The sequence below is a fragment of the Lithobates pipiens genome, unplaced genomic scaffold (assembly GCF_037356315.1).
Source record: "Lithobates pipiens isolate NorthernLeopardFrog02 unplaced genomic scaffold, aLitPip1_a1.2 Scaffold_18, whole genome shotgun sequence".
NCBI lineage: Eukaryota > Metazoa > Chordata > Amphibia > Anura > Ranidae > Lithobates > Lithobates pipiens.
The window spans coordinates 564,943,478-564,964,344 of record NW_027507758.1 but is presented as its reverse complement, the minus strand read 5'-3'; the positions used below and the strand labels follow the sequence as shown (position 1 = coordinate 564,964,344).

The window sequence follows — 20,867 nt, the reverse complement described above, 5'->3', positions numbered from 1 at the left end:
TACGAACCAATATCTCTGAGGAATGTTTCCAACACCTTGTTGAATCTATGCCATGAAGAATAAGGCAGTTCTGAAGGTAAAAGGGGGTCCAACGCGATCCTAGCAATTTAGTGTTTCTAATAGCGTGGCCGGTGAGTGTGTCTGCAGTCTCACAGCCTCCTGTAGCAGGTCTGCTGTCTCCAACCAAACCTGAGATATATCAGTAGTGTCTGATTTAGCACTCCACATACTGAAAATGATGGGCAGCCCTGCAGTAATAGGGGCCATAATTGAAGACAATCACTGCAGTCATTTATTATTGGCTTAGCACAGCACTGGGCAAACCATTGCAAAATTCGGAGAGTCATTTAACCCAGTCAGGTGTTCTCATGCAGGCAGTGAACATGCTTTAAAAAACAAATATTGAATGTTGAATTCCAGATTCTATTTTTGTTTGTGCTTCTGTAACCCTTTTCAGCTCTGGTTTACCTTTTGCCTCTATTTTTCAGCACCAGGTCATACCCATGTCCCCAGCTGGGTGTGGATAGTCGCTGGACTGCTAAACTTCACAGCGTACACTCTAGGTGAGTCCCTGGTAATTCTGACCCTGTGTGCGTCCATGTCTACGCTATGCTTCGCGCTGGCTATACACACAATGATACCATTATTTGACCAAATGGCTATTGCACAGAATAAATCATATCTATTAGTGATCACTGACTCAATCACCCATATCATTTTTACTGAAGATAAATGGACCTGGCAGAAAATCAAGTCAAATTCAGACAAATGTTTATGCTTTGTTGTGTTGAATGATCCGTATTGAGCAAGAGATCATTGGGTACAGAACAATCTAATCTATCACCAGTTAATTATTTACTGTTATGTTTATGATCAGCGTGGTGGAAATAACAAAAAAACAACTTGATGTGATCTATGTCAGAAATATGAGGTAATCCTTTGACTGCCGAGGATGTTTCCTCTGTGGCAATCAAAGGGTTGCAACAAGCTCATAGCTTCTATTTTAAAATTAATCTTGCAGAATAGAAGTGATCTGGGTGTGTGTAAAACATCCTTCACACTGGAATTGCTCTCTGAAGAGCAACCCACGTTCGTATCAATCTTCAGAAAGCATATAATAGTCGGTGAGGAGGTGGCATATCCTCCTTACCAGCACGCTGCATCCACTGTGGGGGCAGTTGCAGTGCAGCCCCAGTCACTGGCATGGGTTGCGTTTGGCGGTCGGTAGCACCTGCCAAAAGTGACGGGGTATAATTCCTGCCATGGCAGCATAGCATTTCTGCCATGGCATGTGTACACTCCCATATGCTGCCTCTGCCGCTAAAGGGAGCGCTGTTGAGGAAGAGGTAAAGATGAGTCTCAACCATAGGGTATTACCGCCCCCTAACAGCTAGTGTGAACGAGCCCTTACAAAGCCAGAACAGACACATGCAGTTTTGAGACTTAATGTATTTGGTCTTTGTTAGTCTTATGTCTTCTATATTATGGAATGTTTGATTGTATGGTGTGTGTTTTATACACGAAAAACTTGTTGAGTCTTTTTGTTTTTTTGTTTTTTTTTTGAAAATGTCCATTTATTCAACTTTTGCCTGAATATTTGTACAAAATACAGTATTGGATCTATCCTCCCCCTTTTATTTTTTATTTTTTTTTATTTTATTTTTTTTGGTCCTCTTTCAGAAAATGTTAAAAAAAAAAAACTTAAGTGTGTAATGAGCATTTTTAAACCACTTCACTTCCAGGGAGATGTTTAAATTTTTCAAACACACTCAGTACTTCACACTACTGTAAAAGTGATTAGGTGGCTGTAGAGCGGCCGGATCAGTTTTACTGAACAGCCAATCACCGTTTGTAAGAAAAAAGGAATAAAAAGCTATCTGAATGTGAGCTTGTTTTTAATCCCTTCAAGTCCAGGACTTTTTAAAACAGCCTAAGGAGGGGAAGTGATTGTGTGTTAAAGTCAAGCAATGAAGGGGTTAAAGGCACAGTCCACTTCTTCAAAGAAGCATTCTCATGGTCATTTTTTAAAATAAAAACTTAGTCCGGAAAACGTATACGAATTGGAATTGTTTCTTGGAAGAATCTCCTTTTTTTATTTAGTTTCAGTGTATTTGCGCCTCCCTATAAAGATTGCAGATTTGTGGGTGTTCCTGTTGCCAGGTTGGGGCTGAGCACCACTGCGACCTCCCCCTTGTGTAATGAGAATGCCTGTGTCATGTACTTAATGGCATTGAAAAAAAGTACTCTGAGTGCGTCTCCGTGTTGCTGTGTGTGTGTGGTGTGGTGTTTTTTTTTTTTTTTTTTTTTTTTTTTTTATGTGCATAGGGCTGCTATGCCCCCCTTCCTGCATACACCTGGGTTGATTTACTGAAACCGGAGAGGGCAAAAATCTGGTGCAGCGCCCCCCTCCAACATACCACAATAGAGGACTGAAATAATGAACCTGGACAAAGCTACAGACCATATAATGTACAGGCTAACTGAACTGAAACATCTACATTCAATTTGGTTGAGATGACAAGTCCTTGCCCCAAAACAACTCGGTGACATCCAACCATGGTTGCCATGTCTTACTAAATTTCTTAGGGCATGTCCTACTCTTGTATATTAATTTAAACTTGGGCAGATCCCCATTTACCATGCGATAAAACTGTTGAGCTTCTTTCCAGTGCAACAAGATCACTTTGTGCCTAAAATAGTAACATATGTAATAAGTCGAGCATGAGTCCTAGAAACAGTCATTCAAGATACCTAAAAGTCCTATTCCTGGGGTCTCTGCGATATTATTATTATTAATCTTATGCGCAAAGAGAGAAAATAAATCAAACATTGTCAGTCCTGGACAATTCCAAAACATAAGAAGAATACCCGCACCAGCGAATCCACAGCCAGAACAAATGGCAAGTAGACAGGATTTTGCCAGGCTGCAAATGAAACATGTTTTAAGGTGCACTTGGCCTTTAAAGTTGTCAAGTGCAAGTCTCCTGTTTTCATTAATAAAGCATCGTTCTTAAATAAGTTAATGATTCCCCCCCCCCCTTTTTTTTTTTTTTTTTTTTAGCCTTACTGAATACCTTACCTAACCTGTGTTTCGATGTACTGTATAATCTATTTGCAGATGGAGTTGATGGAAAGCAGGCTCGCAGGACAAACTCCAGCACTCCACTGGGAGAACTGTTTGACCACGGGCTGGACAGCTGGGCCTGCATCTACTTTGTAGTGACCGTGTACTCAATCTTCGGGCGCGGGGAAACAGGAGTCAGTGTCCTGGTACTTTATCTCCTCCTGTGGGTGGTGCTGTTCTCATTTATCCTTTCACATTGGGAGAAATACAACACTGGAATCCTCTTCCTGCCCTGGGGATATGACCTCAGCCAAGTGGTGAGTCAGGCATTTCCTGCCCTCCATTTTTCCAACAATGTTTTCTGATCTCACACCTGAAGAGACCATTCTTCTTGTTCTTTCAGACCATTTCACTGGTGTACCTGGTAACTGCAGTGGTGGGAGTGGAGGCCTGGTACAAGCCCGTTGTATTTAACATTTTGTATCGTGACTTCTTCACTACCATGATAGTTGGTAAGATCCTTGTTTACATGATGTGGTGCTCTGTCTAAGAAAACTGCTTCTGCTTAACCATTCTGTAGGACATTAAATGTATGTAAACCCTAAATGAACTGTTTGGTCTGATAAATATACCAAAGCTTTTTATTGTATCTGTTCCAAAAATTGGAAAAAAATACCTTTTTAATTCTGATAGAGATGCAGTGAACCTTGTAATTTAATGTCCTGAAGTTTCAAGCCGTGGTATCCATTCTGTCCAGTTTGCCTATGTAAACTATAGCTCTACTCGTGGAGAAGGGGAGATCTGTAGCCCCAAATCTGCCCATACACTGATGGTGTATTCTTATTTTATTTTTTTCATTTTATTTTTGTTTTTATTTATTTTTTCCCCGTTTTTAGTTTGCATATTCCTCTTTACAGCATAAGTGGTGCAAGCTCACTATGTACCTAATGTTTGAAAGCCAACCAGGTGTCAAAATACCCAAACTATGGCTACATCTGCCGTTCAGCTGATAATTTTCCTCCCTAGCTTCTATGATTTTTCGATCGAGAAATGCTGGGCGGGAGGTGGCCAACAGGACTACCCACCCAAATTCATACAGTGTATGGCCAGCATAAGACACTTTCTGTCCTAGGGTGGTGACACTTCTCCATAGATTCAGTATGGTGCGTGAGCATTGTCCTCCTAGCAAAGGAAGTGTGTTACTGTCAGGATCACAATGGCAAAACGAAGCTTGAGGAAAAAAAAAATCTATACAAGAACTGGTAAGCTGAAAAGTAATATTTTAGGTTTAATTCCACAAAAGGAAGCTGGTACTGAGCTGTCTGAAATACATATATGTTGAAGACTTTATTACCGAATTGTGTTCACCCGCTCTTGCTATTCTCTTCTTCTCACTTTACTCCCTTATTTCAGCTTCATGGGTTCCTGTGTTGATGCAAATCCTCAGTTTTCTCTGTGCCCTTGCATTGAGTTGTGTTGATCCAATGCCCTTGGTCATTCACAGTTAATTCAATTTAATGCCATGGGCTGAATAATTACCATATTTGCTTCATCTTGTGGAGAATCCTGAAAACCTGACCTGTTGCTGATTTTAGTTGAGAACCTACTTGGAGGTTGAGAAGAATTACACATTTTTCTGCAGGAGGGCTGGCCAGTTTGCCTCGTTCCTGCAGGAGGGCCAGCCAGTTTGCTTATATAGCATATTCTAGTTGTGTAATTAGCAGTTTGCCTAGGACTCTGCTTTTAGGGAATGCATACTAAGCTCTGAAATTAGTTCCTTTAAGGTAATTTGCTGTCTGCTTCAGGTACTTGAGTTTCAAGAAGGAAACACCCCATGTGGCATCTCATTTAATCTTTTTAACATATGCTACTCCAACACTTTCACTAGATGCTGTACAGGAACATTTGATTTCCTCTGAGCAGTAATCTGCTTTGAGCACACCGGGTAGCCACAGATTACAGGTTATCCTGGGTGTCTGATTTCAGAAGATCAGCTTAATTGCAAATTACCATCCCTCAGAAAGCAAAATTGGATTATATTTAGAGATCTAAACAGCTCTAAAAGAATGTGATTGCTGTTTATATGTTTTTTAAATCTATTTCTCTTATTTTTCAGGTTGTGCAGTTACAGTCACTCTTCCTATGAGCCTGTACAACGTTATTAAGTAAGTTATATGGGAAGATATTTATGGCTAGGTTGATCAGTACATATGAGCAAGTTGGATAATTTACTCATTAATTAGCTGCATTGCTACTGCAACAGCAGCATCCTGTGTGTGTGTGTGTGTGTGTGTGTGTGTGTGTATATAATATTATAATTTTTGTATTGTATATCTATAAAGTACGTGTACCTCTCTCTGGAGATCTGTAATGTAATGTTCAGCTCCAATCCTAACATTCCTAGCTTCAAAATGGGCAATGAACTTGCCAAACCCAGTGCATCAAATTGCATACCATTCACTTTGTGAGCTGATTACAGAAGCAGAGAAGATTCTTTGAAACAATGTTTAAAAAAATAAACACTGATGCCACTCCTATAAAAGTAAATAAATACATTCATTTAGACCAGGGGTCTCCAAACTATGGCCCTCTGGTTGTTCAAGAACTACAATTCCCAGCATGCCTAGTCATGTCTGTGAATGTCAGAGTTTTACAATGCCTCATGGGACGTGTAGTTTCGCAACAGCTGGATGGCCGTAGTTTGGAGATCCCTGATTTAGACCTTGGGCTGAAGAACATAAAATATGGATGTATTTCCGAGCCGGTGAGCCACAGTTGCTTCCTACAGAAATCCATTACAAAATGTGGATATACACCAGTATATGCATAAGTACACATATGAATGTGTGCCCATGAACATAGACAGCCTGCGTAATTTATACATGTGCACATGTTTACACAAATAGCAGAATTACATCCTGTAATTGGTTTCTATGGGCATTTGCATTCAGCAGATTTGGATCTTGGCTGGGGAAATATGTCGACATTTTATGATTTATGCCCCAAGGCTCTGATGTAAACTAGGCTTTAAATGAATTTGGCAGTTTAGCAAAAGATTGTTTACCTGAAAATGAAATGCGATACCAAGGTGTTTGGTGGTACCCGAGCCTCTAAAAGAAAACTCAAGATCCTGCGAGGATTTGGCTCTAATGCGGCCTCCGGGCACTGGACATTGCAAAGTGGAATCCTGGACACTACAGCACTGAGGCATTCCTGTAGGGTGCTGTACATGTCCAAGGGAGTGGACCCCAAACATAAAAAGGGTACCCAGTCCTTGAAGGTTCTCAAGTGACAGGAACCCGCTGTGAAGGGTGAAGATTGGGCTCTTAGTTTAAGTGCCCCTGCGCCTGGACAGGTAAGTAAAACCCCTTTATTATTGTGGGGTGTCCCAGTGATTGTAACAATCAGTCAAGCTAGCTAAAGGCTGGACAACTGTGTGCAGTGACCATACGGGGGAGTTTTGGGCTAGTTGTGAGTGTTTGCAAAGTGTGCCTGTTGGAACAGGTGGTGTATGGTGATTGGGAACATCCTGACAGGATTTTTGTTCCTCTTAAATGGTTTTCCCTTTTATATCCATGGATGAAAAGTTTGTTAAACAATGGAGCATGCCAGAGGTAGATGCAGCACTCTCTTCCTTAAACAAAAACTTAACTTGTCCGGTAGATGATGCACAGGGCTTGAAAGACCCTGTTGACAAGAAATTGGAGTTATTATTAAAGGCTTCCTTTTCTTTGGCCAGTTCAGCTATTCAGCCAGCTGTTGCAGCAATTGGTATTTGCCAGTCCGTAAAGGATCGGGTCAAATGGCCCTGATAGGCCTATCCAGGAGCATGATCTGCTTGAAAGCAAGATGGATATTCCTCGAGTGCTGTGTTTTGCTGTTGACGCCTTAAAGGGTTCAATACAGCAGGTTTCTCGTTTGGCTCGCTTGTCTGTACATATGCGCAGACTTTTATGGCTTAAGAACTGGTCAGCCGAGCTTCCTTGTAAAAAGTTATTGGCAAGTTTCCCTTTTCACCAGGAACCTTTATTTGGTGATCATTTGGACAAATGTATCCAAAAGATTTCCCCAGGGAAGAGTTCTCTACTTCCTGTCAAGAAAAACACCAGACGTCCCTCGTTTAAAACCTAAGGGACTGCTTCCACAAATGTCTGTGTCAAGGCGGTTCCGCCACCAACAGAGCACTAGGGCCAGGGGCAAGCCGCAAGGCCAGGGCCAGAAAAAGCCCTAGGTCCAAAATTCTTCTGAACCCAGCACCAAGCCCTCCTTTTGAGGGGACGCCCCCACTCAATTAGGTGGAGGGGAAGGCAGCTGCACTTTTGGATGAAGTCTGTCTGCTCGGTAGTAACCTCACTCCAGAGGGGAGACTTTCTAGCCTCCATCACTATAAAAGAAGCGTATTTACACGTACCCATCTTTCAGCCTCTTCAAAGGTTCCTATGTTTTTCCAGTAGAGGAACGTAACTTTCAGTTTGTGCCTCTACCCTTCGGGCTTGCTACAGCTCCCAGGTTGTTCACAAAGGTCCTAGCACCAGTACTGGGTCTTGTAAGGATCCAAGGGATCTTTGGTGCTTGGGTATCTGGATGACCACCTGATCAGAGATCACTCATTACAGGCTCTAGAACAGAGCATAATATACGCAGTGAGGTATTTGAAAAGCTTAGGCTGGATCACCGAAAAGTCAGCCTTGAAACCAGCTCAGTCTAAAGTATTTAGGTCTGATCCTAGACACGTTCCAAGCAAGAGTAAAGCCCCATACACACAATCGGACTTTGTACAAACTTTCCTGTGGACTTTTGTACAAAGGGCGTAAGTTTGTATTGCATACACATGATCGGACTTTTTAAGCAACAAATGCAACCCTAATGACGTTTCAGCGTCCTGTCGACACTTCAAAAGAGGACGTTCAATTACTCCAGCGCCACCTTTTGTCAACTTCTGTATTGTTGTCTGATCTTTTGCATTGGTTCTGAGTATGCATGTTTGTAAAGTCTGATGGTTTTCTGTACACACGATCAGACTTTGCTCCATCGGACTTATGTTGTCAAAAAGTTTGTCCGTTCACACAGCCAACAAAGGTCTGATGAAAACGGAATCAGTTTGTCCGACGGATCGTACACACGATCGGATGTTGCTCCAAAACAGCTAATTTGCATGTTTGTTGTCAAAAAGTCAGATCGTGTGTATCTTGTTGGCTTGGAACAGAAGAGGAAAAGCGCTGGATTATCCAATGTGCTCATCTCCGCAGGCACACTTAAGCCTAAACTGGTGGTTGCCGGATCAGAACCTGCGAAAGGGAAAATCCTTGGTAACTTGGAAGGATACTGAATACAGATGCCAGTGTCTCAGTCTGGGGAGCAACCCTAGAAGGGCTCATAGCTCTGGGGATCTGGCCCATCAATGTCCTGAAGTTACGGGCAGTAGGTCTGGCCCTACGGTCCTGGACTGTGACGCTTCAGGACTGCCCTATCAGGGTTCAGTCCGACAATGGCACTGTAGTGGCCTATATAAAGGTGGTACCAGGAGTCGTTCAGCTCTGAAGGAGGTGAACTACATACTAGCCTGGGCAGAGGGACTTATGCCGATTATAGTCCATATCCTGGGACTAGAGAACTGAAAGGCAGATTCTTAGCCACCAGCAGATCTGGCTGGTGAGTGGTCCCTACACCCAGAGGTGTTCCAGGAAATTTGCCAAAGTTGGGGATGTCCAGAGGTCGACCTACTGGCATCCAGGTTCAACAACAAACTACAGCAGTTTGTGTCCTGAACAAGCGATCCTCTGGCAATTGGAGCAGATGCTCTGATAGTTCCATGGAGCCAGTACTCCCTGGTTTATGCTTTCCCTCCTATCCCTCTCCTTTCACATTTGTGCGGGATTCGGAGAGAGGGGGTTCCAGTCATTCTGGTGGCACCAGCCTGGCCCAGAAGGCCCTGGTTCCTGGATATTGTGAGACTGACAATAGACGCAATACTATACTATACTATAGCTGACTATAGCTTCCTAGTGACTATAAGCAGTCACTCTGAAGATTTTATCATAAGGTCTGGAAGACTTGTATTGCTTGGTGTGAAGCCAGAAAATGGCATCCTTGGAAATGGGACTTGAATTTGGTGCTGTCTGTGTTGCAGAAGCAACCATTTGAACCTATTAAGGAAATGCCAATAGACTTGCTGTCACGCAAGCTAGCCTTCCTGATGGCCATCACCTCGGCTAGAAGGGTGTTGGAGTTGGCGGCCCTTTTGTGCAGGGAACCATACTTGATCCTTCACCAGGACATGGTCGTGTTACTACCAATTCTATTCTTTTTGCCAAAAGTGGTGTCTACCTTTCGTTTAAATCAGGACATTATTTTGCCTTCCTTTTTTTTTTCTCTCTGCCTCATTCGGTGGAACAGAGATGACTGCGTTCTTTGGACATTGTTCAGGCAGTTAAGGTTTATTTGTCTAGATATGCAGAGATCTGAGGATCAGACTTCCTCCCTCCTCCCCCTTTTTTTTTTTTTTGTTGAGGATTCAGTGCTTGCTACAAAACTGAAGTGCTTCCTGTGTGGGAGGGGTTATATAGGGGGTCTATCGGTGTCCATTCACCTGGAGATGGAGTATAACCCAGCAGGTAATGAATATTAGTCTGTGTCCCATGATGTACTCAAAGAAAAGGATTTTACAGGCAAGTATGACGAAAAAATCCTATTTTTTACTTTCTGCTTTAAAAGCTATCCAATATTTTTATTAATCAACTTTCTTCTTTGGCCAGAATGTGTTTTTTAAATAAAAAAAAAAAAAAAAGTCTCAAGAAGCATACATTGATTTTGCATGAGTTATAGCGCCTACAAACTATGGGATATATACTGGAATTATTTTCATATTACCAATGGTGGTGATCAGCAACTTATAATGGGACTGTGATAGTGTGGTGGGCAATCTGACCCTAACTGACGCTGGTGGGAACTAACTGCCACTGACATCACCAGTGACACGAATACAGTGATAACATTATACATTGTCACGGGTTACATGCGTGCTTAACTATGTTTAATGTGTGTACGGTGTGCTGTTTTTACTTATAGATCTCTACATTTCTCTTCCCTGCTTTTCAAAAAAATGTCTCTTGGCACAGTTCTACACCTCACAAATATGGCATTCCTACTACTCTAATTACATAAACTAACGTGAATAAATAAACAAAAAATGATTACTTAATTCATATGTGAATGAATAACTAAAAATACTTTATACTTAATCAATACTTGATATACATAATGCACTAGAATCATTTAATATCTAAATTTACCTAAAAGTACCATGTGATATCATTATCAAAATCCATGAAGTCATCTGTGTCTAGTGCAAAAAAAGTGCATTGAAGTGGCCTGTGCTCCAATAAAGTGCATAAAACCATCTGTCAAACAATCTTCCGCCACAGTGCTCACACCTCTTGTGTGTCCTCTCTAACAATCTAACAACTCACCAGAGGTAATGATCAAACTGATCTTGTCTAGTATTACTTCATGGGACCCTTTTTTCATCCATACCTGAATAGCATGGGTGTTCTCACCCATGCGATGCAATTCTGGCATTCACACTGCGTTTTGGGATCTGATTCTAATTCAGTTTCTGCTTCTGTTATTAAAATAACATACATGTTATACTTATCTGCTCTATGCAGTGGTATTGCACAGAATGGCCCCACCCTTTTCTGGGGTCCCCTGCGGCGATCTTGACTCCTTCTCTTGAGGGACTACCATAGCCAGCTGTTGGCTATGGGGAGAGCTTAGTCCTCGCGCTCCCGACCTGTATATTTACGGAACCGCACTTCATAGACTTACACAGCGGGACTTAGGCCCGCCTCCCACTTTCTCCTCTCTGCATCTGTTTGACAGCAGGGAAAAGGGGGGTGGGGGGCACAGAGAAACTAAAAATGGTGTGTGTGTGTGTGTGTGTGTGTGTGTGTGTGTGTGTGTGTTTTTTTATTTTTTATTTTTATACCAATGCATCAAGGTAAAAATGTTTTTAGGTTTAGTAACACTTTTTAAGATGGCATTGACGCCGTGCGATTGCCACGCGGTGCGGGGAAAGCACAGAATTCACTGCGCTTCCCACATCACATAAGTGTGAACCAGGGCTCAATGTCTTCTCATTTTGCTAACCGCAGACGGTGGTTGTACTGACCCTTAGTGACTCCATTCTCCTAACAGATGTGCTAGCAATTTTTTATTTTTTTAACAGTCTAGCTTTGTTTTTTATGTTGTAATAACTTTAACTGTTTTATCTTTTGTAGAGGTTATCGCAACAACACTTTGAAGCATACAACTTTATACGAGTCGATGCTCCCAATCATCTCTCCTGTGCTACTCTTCATATTGTCTGCAATCTGGATCTTTGCCTCTCCCACTAAGATCCTGGATGCCCACCCTCGTCTTTTCTACTACATGGTGGGGACCACCTTTGCCAATATTACTGTAAGTCCTTTTTCAGAAGTATACAGACTAATCTAAGTTAGAATTCCTTGCATTAAGGTAAAAAATGTTTAGGCATCGGTTTATTAAAACATGGAGAATAGTATTGTAGAGTCCTTAATCCATTCTAGAGTCTCGGTTGTATTTGTACCCCAATAGCTTGCTAATTAGTGCAAAGTTTTCACTTCAAAACAGAGTTTTCTGCCTTATCTTCCCTAATGTGCCTTTGTTCTTGTTTGTTTTGCAGTGTAAGCTGATCGTATGTCAGATGAGTAATACAAGATGCCAACCCCTAACCTGGCTGCTCGTCCCCTTGGCACTAGTGGTAGTTGTCGTGGTCTCAGGGTTCGCCAATGAAACTGAAGCTCTCCTGCTAGTTCTACTGACAGTGCTAGTAACCATGGCACACATACACTACGGAGTATCAGTGGTGAGTAAAGCGGGAGGCTCCTTTCTCTAGTTACTAGGCCCTATCGCAGCTCTTCCTGGTTTGCATGCTTAGAAGAATGTACTGGACGTTGTACCCATTCAGAAGATCATTTTCCACTTCAGTTGTTTGTTTATTTTCAGGGTAAGGTATAAAAAAAAAATTCCCATGCAAGGGGAAAACACAAAGTTCTGTGCCAGAGATCAAAGATGGGAACTGGGGTGCAACGATTCAGTAAAACTACAGATGGCAGCCACCCTAATTTTTGGAAACCAAAAATGGTGATATAGAAAGGGAAAGAAAAGCAGCACTGATCTAAAAATCCTTATTTAAACACCCTCCATGTCAGTTAACCTTGTAGTGTATAAAACAACCTAAATTAATCCTAAATAAAAGTCCAACAAATACAGTACAGTGCAAAAAAGTGCTCAAAATCAATGACAATGTGATGTATACAGTAAATTTCATGAAAAACATTAGTCCATAAATGTAGTGATCCAAAAAGTTATCATCCAAAAATTATAAAATATTGCAAGTGTTAAAGCGGAGTTCCGCTTGGGTTAAAAAAAAAAAAAATTAAGCCCATGACATCAGCACCCGAAGCTGACCCGTTGCTCGGCTCCGAGTGCAGACGCCAGCTTGGGAAACAGGAAGTGAAGCCTTATGGCTTGCGTGTGAGTCGTTCTGTGCTTTCTGAATGGTCCCTGCTGTCTTCTGGGACCTGTGTGTCTCCCAGAAGACAGTGGGGAAAAGGAGGAGGGGTCGGATATTGCGTAGATCGCCGTACAAGTTTGCAGCGATCTTTCCCCGGAAGTGGGAGCAGATACCTGAATTTGACGGGTATCCGACCCCCCTGAAAGGTGGTAAATGTAGCACCGGAGGGGGGGAGGAATCTGATCTGTGGAAGTTCCATTTCTGGGTTGAACTCCGCTTTTAATACAAGTTCATCAATGCGAAAAAAATGGTGAAATTCAGTGATTCCTTAGATGTCAATCAAATGTGTAAACATGCCACCCAGTGTGATACTCCACCAGTCATACTATACAAACTCACCAGATGAAATGGCTTGTAAAATTATAACCCGGCAGCTGGTCCTTTAAGCACTCAATGCTTTGCTCCACATCACTATTTTAGCTGCAAGCTGTCCTCTTGAGATCACTTGTTCACGAAAATATATATATTTTGAATATATTTTTGAAGGAATCTCCAATAGTATATTGTTTTTGAAATCCTTTATTAAAACAAATACTAAAACAATCCACTCACGTTTTATAAGCATCAGACCCGACACTAGGGAATAAAAGCATCTGTGTGTTTTGAATAGTCTCCAGCTGCTGCAGTCAAATGTGAGGTGAGGTGTGCAGAGCCGATTACCGGCATTTCCTTGTTTACATGTGACCAGCTGTGATTGGACACAGCCGATCGCATGGTTAAAGAGCCGCAGACGCAGCTCTTTACAGAGAGTAGGGGTCGCGCCGTGTCTCTTTCACTGTATGGCTCTCTAATACAACCACACCTTGCTGAGTCTTCGTGACATCACAAAAAAAAAAAACTTCCTCCATCTGTGCATGCCACTCCCATCTCAAATGAAGCACGCTGAAACAAACGCAAACGAAGCACAGTGAAAGTCAGCACATGGCAGGAAGTAGGGAGGCTGTGTCTCTCAACCAGAAAATATGCAATTCATTGTAATGGGGGGGGGGGGCATTTTGGAAAGCGCTCCAAAACCGCCCCGAAGATGCTGCTTGCAGGACTTTTCCTTACAACCTGCAAGCGTACCTTCCCAGTGTGAAAAAACACACTGCAATGAATGGCAGATTGTTTTTTAGGTACTTTACAGGTGCTATTTCTAGCGCTAAATTGCCTGAAAGCCGAAAGCGGTGTGAAAAGGGGTCTTTTATTTTTCTTTCTTTTATTTAGGATTCATTTAGGTTATTTTATACACAACAAAGATAATTATTGACAAACGGTGTGTAAATTACATTTTTATATCAGCACTACTTTTCTTCCCCTTACTACATGCCTGGTAATGGTATGGTGCAAGAGAGCTATATATGGATCCTTTTGGATAGGAGAACATTTTCTTTCATACCAAGGTAATCTCTAGGAATAACCCACATTTTCCTCCAAATTTGCCTTTCCCCTTTAGAGCATGGCCCAGCATGAATTTTGTTTTGTATATTTTTCTGTAGTGAGAAACCATTTTTATTAATCCCTGTGATGTGACCACAGGATTGGTAAAATTCCTGCAAAAAAGCAAAAATTCAACAACCTATGCACCGTTCATTTTTAATTTTTTTTAAAGTCACCAGGTAAGGTATAGGCTCTATTCAGCGCAGGTTTTTTACCACTGTCAGCACGGGTTATTCAATATAAGTAAATGACGTGTCTGTTGCTTAACTTAGTAAGGCCTCCACTTGGTTTTCAATTTATGCCTTCTCCAGGTTCTATCGGGTGGATGTCCAGGCCTCTGCAGATGCAGCCTTCAACACTGAGTTGGGTCCTTAAGCCTTGTCTGTTTTGTTAGGCCCATTGGCTCAGTTCTATTTGCCTTGTTGTTTCCCATCGCTCTAATTCATTGCATGGGGTTGTCCTGGGATCTATGAGTCTCTAGCCTAGTGTCTTTTACTGTACAATTAAGATAAAAGGAATTTTGACTTGCCTGTACATTCCATACTTATAGTACAGTTCAGGACACAGGCGCTCCCCCCCCCCCCCCCCCTCTGTTCCTATGTTGTTCTGTATTGCTTGCTAAAAAACTGAGATCTCAGAGTAAGGTTTGGTATTCTAAAGGTATGCCCAAGGGGGCATGTTCAAAAACTTTGCCAGTGTCAAATCACCTGAAGGTAGCAGCCTATAATCTAGATTCTGTGAATATCCTACCTGTGTCATGGATATACACCAATGCAAAACTGACCTGTAAATCTCTGATGGTTTTACAAACTGTGACTCGGCTTACCATCTGTTTTTTTTTTTGTTTTTTTTCCTTCTCTTACAGGTTAACCAGCTAAGTAAACACTTCAACATCTTACCGTTTTCACTCAGAAAACCCAACACGGACTGACTAGAGGAGGAAGAGAAAATCGGCTTGCAGTCTGCAGAAGTTGTGTAAGAATCACCTTCTGGAACTTTGTCCATCACCACCCAGAACAGCATTGGCCCGCTGGGTCTCTAGAAACCAACAGTCCGCTTTTCTTTCTTTTAACGGGCCGCTGGAGAACATGACAGGACTGCTTTATTGTAAATATTAGACCAATTGAATGTTCCCGGACCAGCCTGCCCTTTGCCATCATCTCTATTTATGTTCGGATTACTTTTACATTTTTTTTTTTTCTTTTTCTTTTTCTTTTTTTTTTTTACCTGCTCTTATGCACATGAGATGTAACTGGAGTCAGTCTGTGTCTGTTATCCAGGTGAAGGTCATGGCACAGGAGTCAAATGAGTGAGTCTTCAGCACATTGAAGCACATTGTGATATTTGTATCATGCTATAGTCAGGAGGTCTAGATTTTTTTTTTTATTATTATTTTATTTTTATTTTTTTAATCAGGTTGCGCCCCCTAGGGGCAGATTGAGAAGGTGGTTCCCTTCTCTGCCATCGTCTAAAAGTATACAAGTGTCTACACTATCAGAAACAAGACCTAGAAAGAAGGGTGGGCTTAATGGCCAAGGGTGATAAGACAGCAGTTTAAGTGATGCTTAAACAAACCCCAACCATAGGAGCTCTGTGCCGGAAGTCCAGCTGGTCTTTTGGGGCTTGTCCCCACTTCACTTAATGAGCTCTTGTACGTTTTGTAGCGATCTGCCTACCTGTACACGCGCAACGGTGAGAGTAGCTTATCATGACCTGTTTTTTAACAAACCTTTCTAAAATATAATAGGTATTTCCTGCTCTTCAAGAACTGACAGACTTTTATATAGGATGATCTGTTTTAAAAAATGGCTAAAGCGGAACTAAACCTTTCTATCCTTTACAGTCAAGGAAGCTGCCATCTTGGTGTTTGATCTGCAGTTTGCATGGTGCTGCTGCACATGTGATCAGTTATGACACCATTATAACAGAATTCACATAAGAACCTTTATATAGTTAAGTATATTTATCTGACCCCCTGTGCTGGTAAAATTCAACCGCTACCTAGAAACAAGGGTTTTTAAAATGTTCACATATATGATAAGATTATTTACATCGAGCCAATCACAGTTGAAGACACAAGTGTGATCATCATCATCTGAGAGTTCAACAGAACCCCTTTCACGGCTGTATGAATTTTGAATGCATAACAAAAGAAGTTTGACACCTGAACAATGCCCAAAGGGGTTCTGTGTAGTTGGGGAAATGGATAACTGGATACAGAAGACTATATGCGATACTGGGTGCTTTATCCTGATCTGTTACATACTTAGTGTATTGGCTACCTCTGCTGACAGGCAAATTAAACTTTTATACCTGTCATCTGTATTGTAAAGGTCACCACTTATACAGTACCTCGATTTTTGTTTAGCCTGAATTAGAGAAAATCAGTTGTATAAGAATCCTAATATTGGCTGTTGCATTCGGGTAGCCTGAGTGCTGTAGCTTTGCTGAACAGTGACTGCATCTGATAGGATCTAGCCCCTATCCGCTGATGCACTTGATTTTTGCATCTACATTTGTAAAGTTAGTGCTTGCAAGGACATCGGGGCTTTAAATTTTCATCCGATTCAGCAGTAGTTGCTTAAAATTCAACCCGTCTACAGGGACATTCAGTGACAAGAAGATCTAAGATTACTTATTCCACTTTTCTGGCAGATGTGATATTGTAAAACGTTGAAATAATCAACTTTTAAATACCACATATTTTCTTTCCCGTTTATTCATCTAAGTTCTTAAATAATCTACGTTCAGTGATAAATAGATCATCTCACCATAATGGTGGAACTATGCTCTACTTTGGTGGATGTCTCTGTGTTTGTGGTGCCAAAAATCGAATCATCGCTAGTATTCCGGGCAAGCTATGGGCGTTGGCATAGAGTTGAAGTCCGATATTTCCCACTATGCTGTTATGTACCTCAGCCAGAACACGTTTTCCTGGTTTTAGATGGAGTGCTGAAGAATTAGAAGTAATATCAAGTTTTTACTGCTATGCGGAGCCCCGTTGCAGAGATTCTCACTTCCTGTTCTGCAGGCAATCGTTATATCAGACATAAAGCTAAATCTGACTGGGGTTCTACCCTTCCCATACTCTACTAAAGAAAAGTAATTTTATTTCTGTCTGTGCTACTGTTAGAGCATTCCCCTTCCTGTCTGTTAAAATGTCAGATGGGGAGTAAATGTATCTGGCGGACCATGGATAGCAGTAAAAATTGACAGGGAATCTAATCCTTCCTTGTTCTGTCCAACACTGGCTGGACATGCCTTTTCAAGCAAGTGCAATGCCCTGAGAATCAAAGGAAGAATTATATTCGAGTTCTGTAGCGGGGTCAGCCGCCGCTGTCATGACATACAGATCTTTAATCGTGCAGCAGAATTGACAAAATGCAAGCCCACACATTGGTCAAAGGTGTTGTTCCCATTGGTCATTATAGTGGCTCATGATCAGTTTGTCAGAAGAAATTTAGTAAAATAGGTCAAAAGGTTAGAGATGCAAAAAAGACCTTAACAGGCTATCTGTACATAACTGTAGGAAGTTGTGACTGAGATGAGTGAGCAGAAAAAGGATCAAACATCACTTGATTATTTCACTGCATTGTTATGTCAAACATGCCAGAAAAGTGGACAGACACTAATAAAGCTGCTTAAAGTTGAACTAAACGGTATCTGAGCAGCACAAATGCTGTTTAATACATTTTTAATATTCAAAGCAAACTTGCCCATCCATTCAGGTTTCCATTTTTTTTTTTTCTTCTTCTGAGAAATCACTTTGAAAAAACATGCCCCTAGCATTCCTAGCCATGGCCATCTTGAGTAAGGGAGGATGATTCATGTAGCATTTACTTCTTGCAAGCTATCTGTCCTTAGCTCAGGCATACAGGCAGGAGGGTGTGCTTAGCTGAGAAAGCCCCTCCAGATAAAAAAAAAAAATGTCCATGAAGAAGACCTCTGGGATGTATCACAACATTTGGGCCTAGGCCAGAACCCGGGAAGCAACTGAAGAAATGTAAAAAAAAAAAAATTTAAAACAAGTAAATGGAATATGCCGTCCTATTTATTTACTATTGATTGCAACATCAGGATTAAAAATAATTCATGTTGATTGGGAGTTTAGTTCTGCTTTAACCAGCAAAGATGTCCTTTTTAGCCTAAGTTACAAACCTAAATTGGTTTTGGGTGGCGCATTAAAATTCTAATTCAATCTTCCTGCATCCGTACAAAGTAGGTGAAAGTTCCTTGTACATGCCCTATGTGTACTGGACCTTTTTTTAAAGCAAATTTCTGTGACCTACTAAGACAGCTTGGACTTCCTGGTCTGCTGGTCATGTGAGGTCACCAATCCTTTGTCCTCCTAAGACACGAACTACAGAAGCCAGGAGATGCGTATAATTTGGGAAGTTGTTTTCTATATGGGGCTCGATCGGTTTACATTTGTAATGCAGTTAAATACATGAAAAGCTAAAGGCAAAAATTATGATCCTTGCATAATAAGTCAATGCCACCAGATCTGCATAGATGAGAACCGCTCCATTGCATACCATGGTACAAATCTCAAGCTTCATTTTGCACACAGTTTTGCATATATTTAAATGTGAATTTGTGCCCAAGCCTTGCAGTGCAGCCTTAGGCCTCATGCACACTGCTGCTGGTAAACGGACATTTAGGAGCAATTGGGCACTTTTTTCCAACTGCTCCTGCACTCTCCTCTGTTGTCAGTACATGTACACATGGTCGTTTGTAGACAGATGCGTTTAGAGGCTATTTTTTGGAACCCAATAAAATGCATTCAGAAGCTGTGATTAGAGGCATTTCAAACACAGCTAAACGTGGTAACTCTCGTTTAGCCACATTTCGTTTACAGGCGGTTTTCATTTTGGGGTGGGGGGGGGGGTTATTTCAAGCGCTTCTAGATGCAAATGCGGCATTTAAACGCGGCTGAATGGCCGTTTTTAGATGCCGGTTTCTAACTGTCAAGTTAAATCGTTTAGGAGAGGTTTAACAACGTCCCGTATACATGAAGCCTTAGACTACAAAACAACGGGGCAACTCCAGAATACACTAAAATGCAGCAAATGCACGGCATGTGTCAGATAGCGACGTTATTATGTAAATAAGCTGTACCTTTATTTTTTATTTTTTAATGCTTAGTTTTATTGAAATAATCTGTGTTGAAAATATGATTCCTTCTGTCAATCAGGGACCCTCCCCAGCTTTTTTTTTTTCTCCAATCTGCTCCCTCTTTTTGCCAGTGTCTCTCTTCGTCTGGTGCTAATTTTTCTTATCTAGGTTGGTTCGCCCAGATTTGGTGGTGGGAAAGCGTAGCATGCCGGTTTTCTTTTTGTTTTTTTCTATTTGGTAGTTTATTCTTTGTATTTTTTTATTTAAAGCCTTCTTCCCCGTGCTTGAATGAAGGGTGTATCTAAACCCATTGTTTTATTTTGGACAGGGTACACTTGGAGGTACCAAGTGCGGTCAAGTGGTATTATATGTAATTTAATAGTGTTGCTCAGTGTGGGATCCGCAGATGCATTTTTTTTTTTCTTTTTATTAAAGGTGTCTGTGGGTGGATTCTGATATCAACCACGAGAAATAGTTGCCAATAACTTATTTTCTTTTTTTAAATATGTACATGTACAATATACCGTATGTTGTGACCGTCTTTTTTTTTTTTTTTTCTTTAATGTTTAACAATGATTACTTGAGTTTGGGTGAGGACACACTGGGGTTCCAGTGTAGCTGAAATATTGGAAAAGCAAATTTTATAAACTGATGCTTTTGTCTTTTATTTATGAAGAAAATGGTAAATATTCATTATATCTTAAACCTGTTCTGTTGCATTATTTGTAGATAAAGCATATATATATATATATATATATATATACTTAAGCAGTGAGCAAAATGATACTAAGAATCCCCTAAATGCTGTAGTTTGCGATGACTCTTCTAACATTAGAGCTGAAGTCTGCTTACCAAAAAAAAAGGAAAATCTTTTAGCGTTCCATGTTGTATAAAACATCCATTGTTACTCCCTGCTGTTGCAAGAATGAAAACGTAAGGAACTCAAAATATATCTAAAGCTGTTTTTTCTTTATTTTTTCTTTTTTTTACTTTTGTCACAAATTGGGATGGTTGAAGCTGAAAATCTGCTTATATTTTGCCTTCCCACCTCGTTCCCCTCTTCCCCATCAACAAACGAATGACCTTTTCAAATAAAATCTTACTGTTATTTTATTTCATTACATTAATTTAGTCCCAGTGATGTCATCACTGGCTCTCAGTGCTTCTCTTTGTAAAGGAGGAAGATGGGAAGATCATGACTGGTGGGAGGGGCCTGCGGGGTGCTGTACATAGATTCGCAAAACATCACAGCACTTGGCGTCAGTGCTCCTTTCAATAGGCCTCAGCCCTGATGCAAGCAGTGGGCTGGTTTTTGTGCAGATGCCATTCTGGAGGAGTGGGGGTTCCTAGGCAAGCTAGATTTGCATGCAGCTTGCCCTATGTAATGCCCAGATTTAATGCTGAGCCTTTAAGGTTGAAAAAATTAGAATTCATTGAAGGAAAAAAGGAATGGGCCAGGAACAGTCAGGCTAGGAAGGGGGGGGGGGGGGGGAACGACTAAATAATTACAGTTACATAGTTGGTAAGGTTGAATAAAGACACTAGTCCATTCAGTTCGACCCGTGAGGGTGTTCAAGGGATTGGTTTGGCATGAGCGATCTTTTGTAAGTCCATGCTGATTACTACTAATGATACTGTATTCATCAGCAAAATCTTGGATATAGTCCCTTA

The 20,867-nt window shown here is 41.2% G+C and overlaps 1 protein-coding gene across 2 annotated transcripts in view; it reads left to right on the top strand.

Annotated features, from left to right (window-relative positions):
* The window catches only part of SELENOI (selenoprotein I), a 65,757-nt gene extending 45,856 nt beyond the window's left edge, over positions 1-19,901 (top strand). Inside the window, exons 4-10 of one of the 2 annotated variants that reach the window (XM_077489004.1) lie at positions 489-563; positions 3,119-3,381; positions 3,468-3,576; positions 5,181-5,229; positions 11,344-11,524; positions 11,769-11,951; positions 14,947-19,901. In XM_077489004.1, the coding sequence (XP_077345130.1) occupies positions 489-563; positions 3,119-3,381; positions 3,468-3,576; positions 5,181-5,229; positions 11,344-11,524; positions 11,769-11,951; positions 14,947-15,060 (974 nt within the window). In that variant the 3' untranslated portion in view covers positions 15,061-19,901. The remainder of the gene's footprint in view (positions 1-488; positions 564-3,118; positions 3,382-3,467; positions 3,577-5,180; positions 5,230-11,343; positions 11,525-11,768; positions 11,952-14,946) is intronic. The other variant, XM_077489005.1, reaches the window with a different exon arrangement.
* The last annotated feature ends 966 nt before the right edge of the window (positions 19,902-20,867 follow it).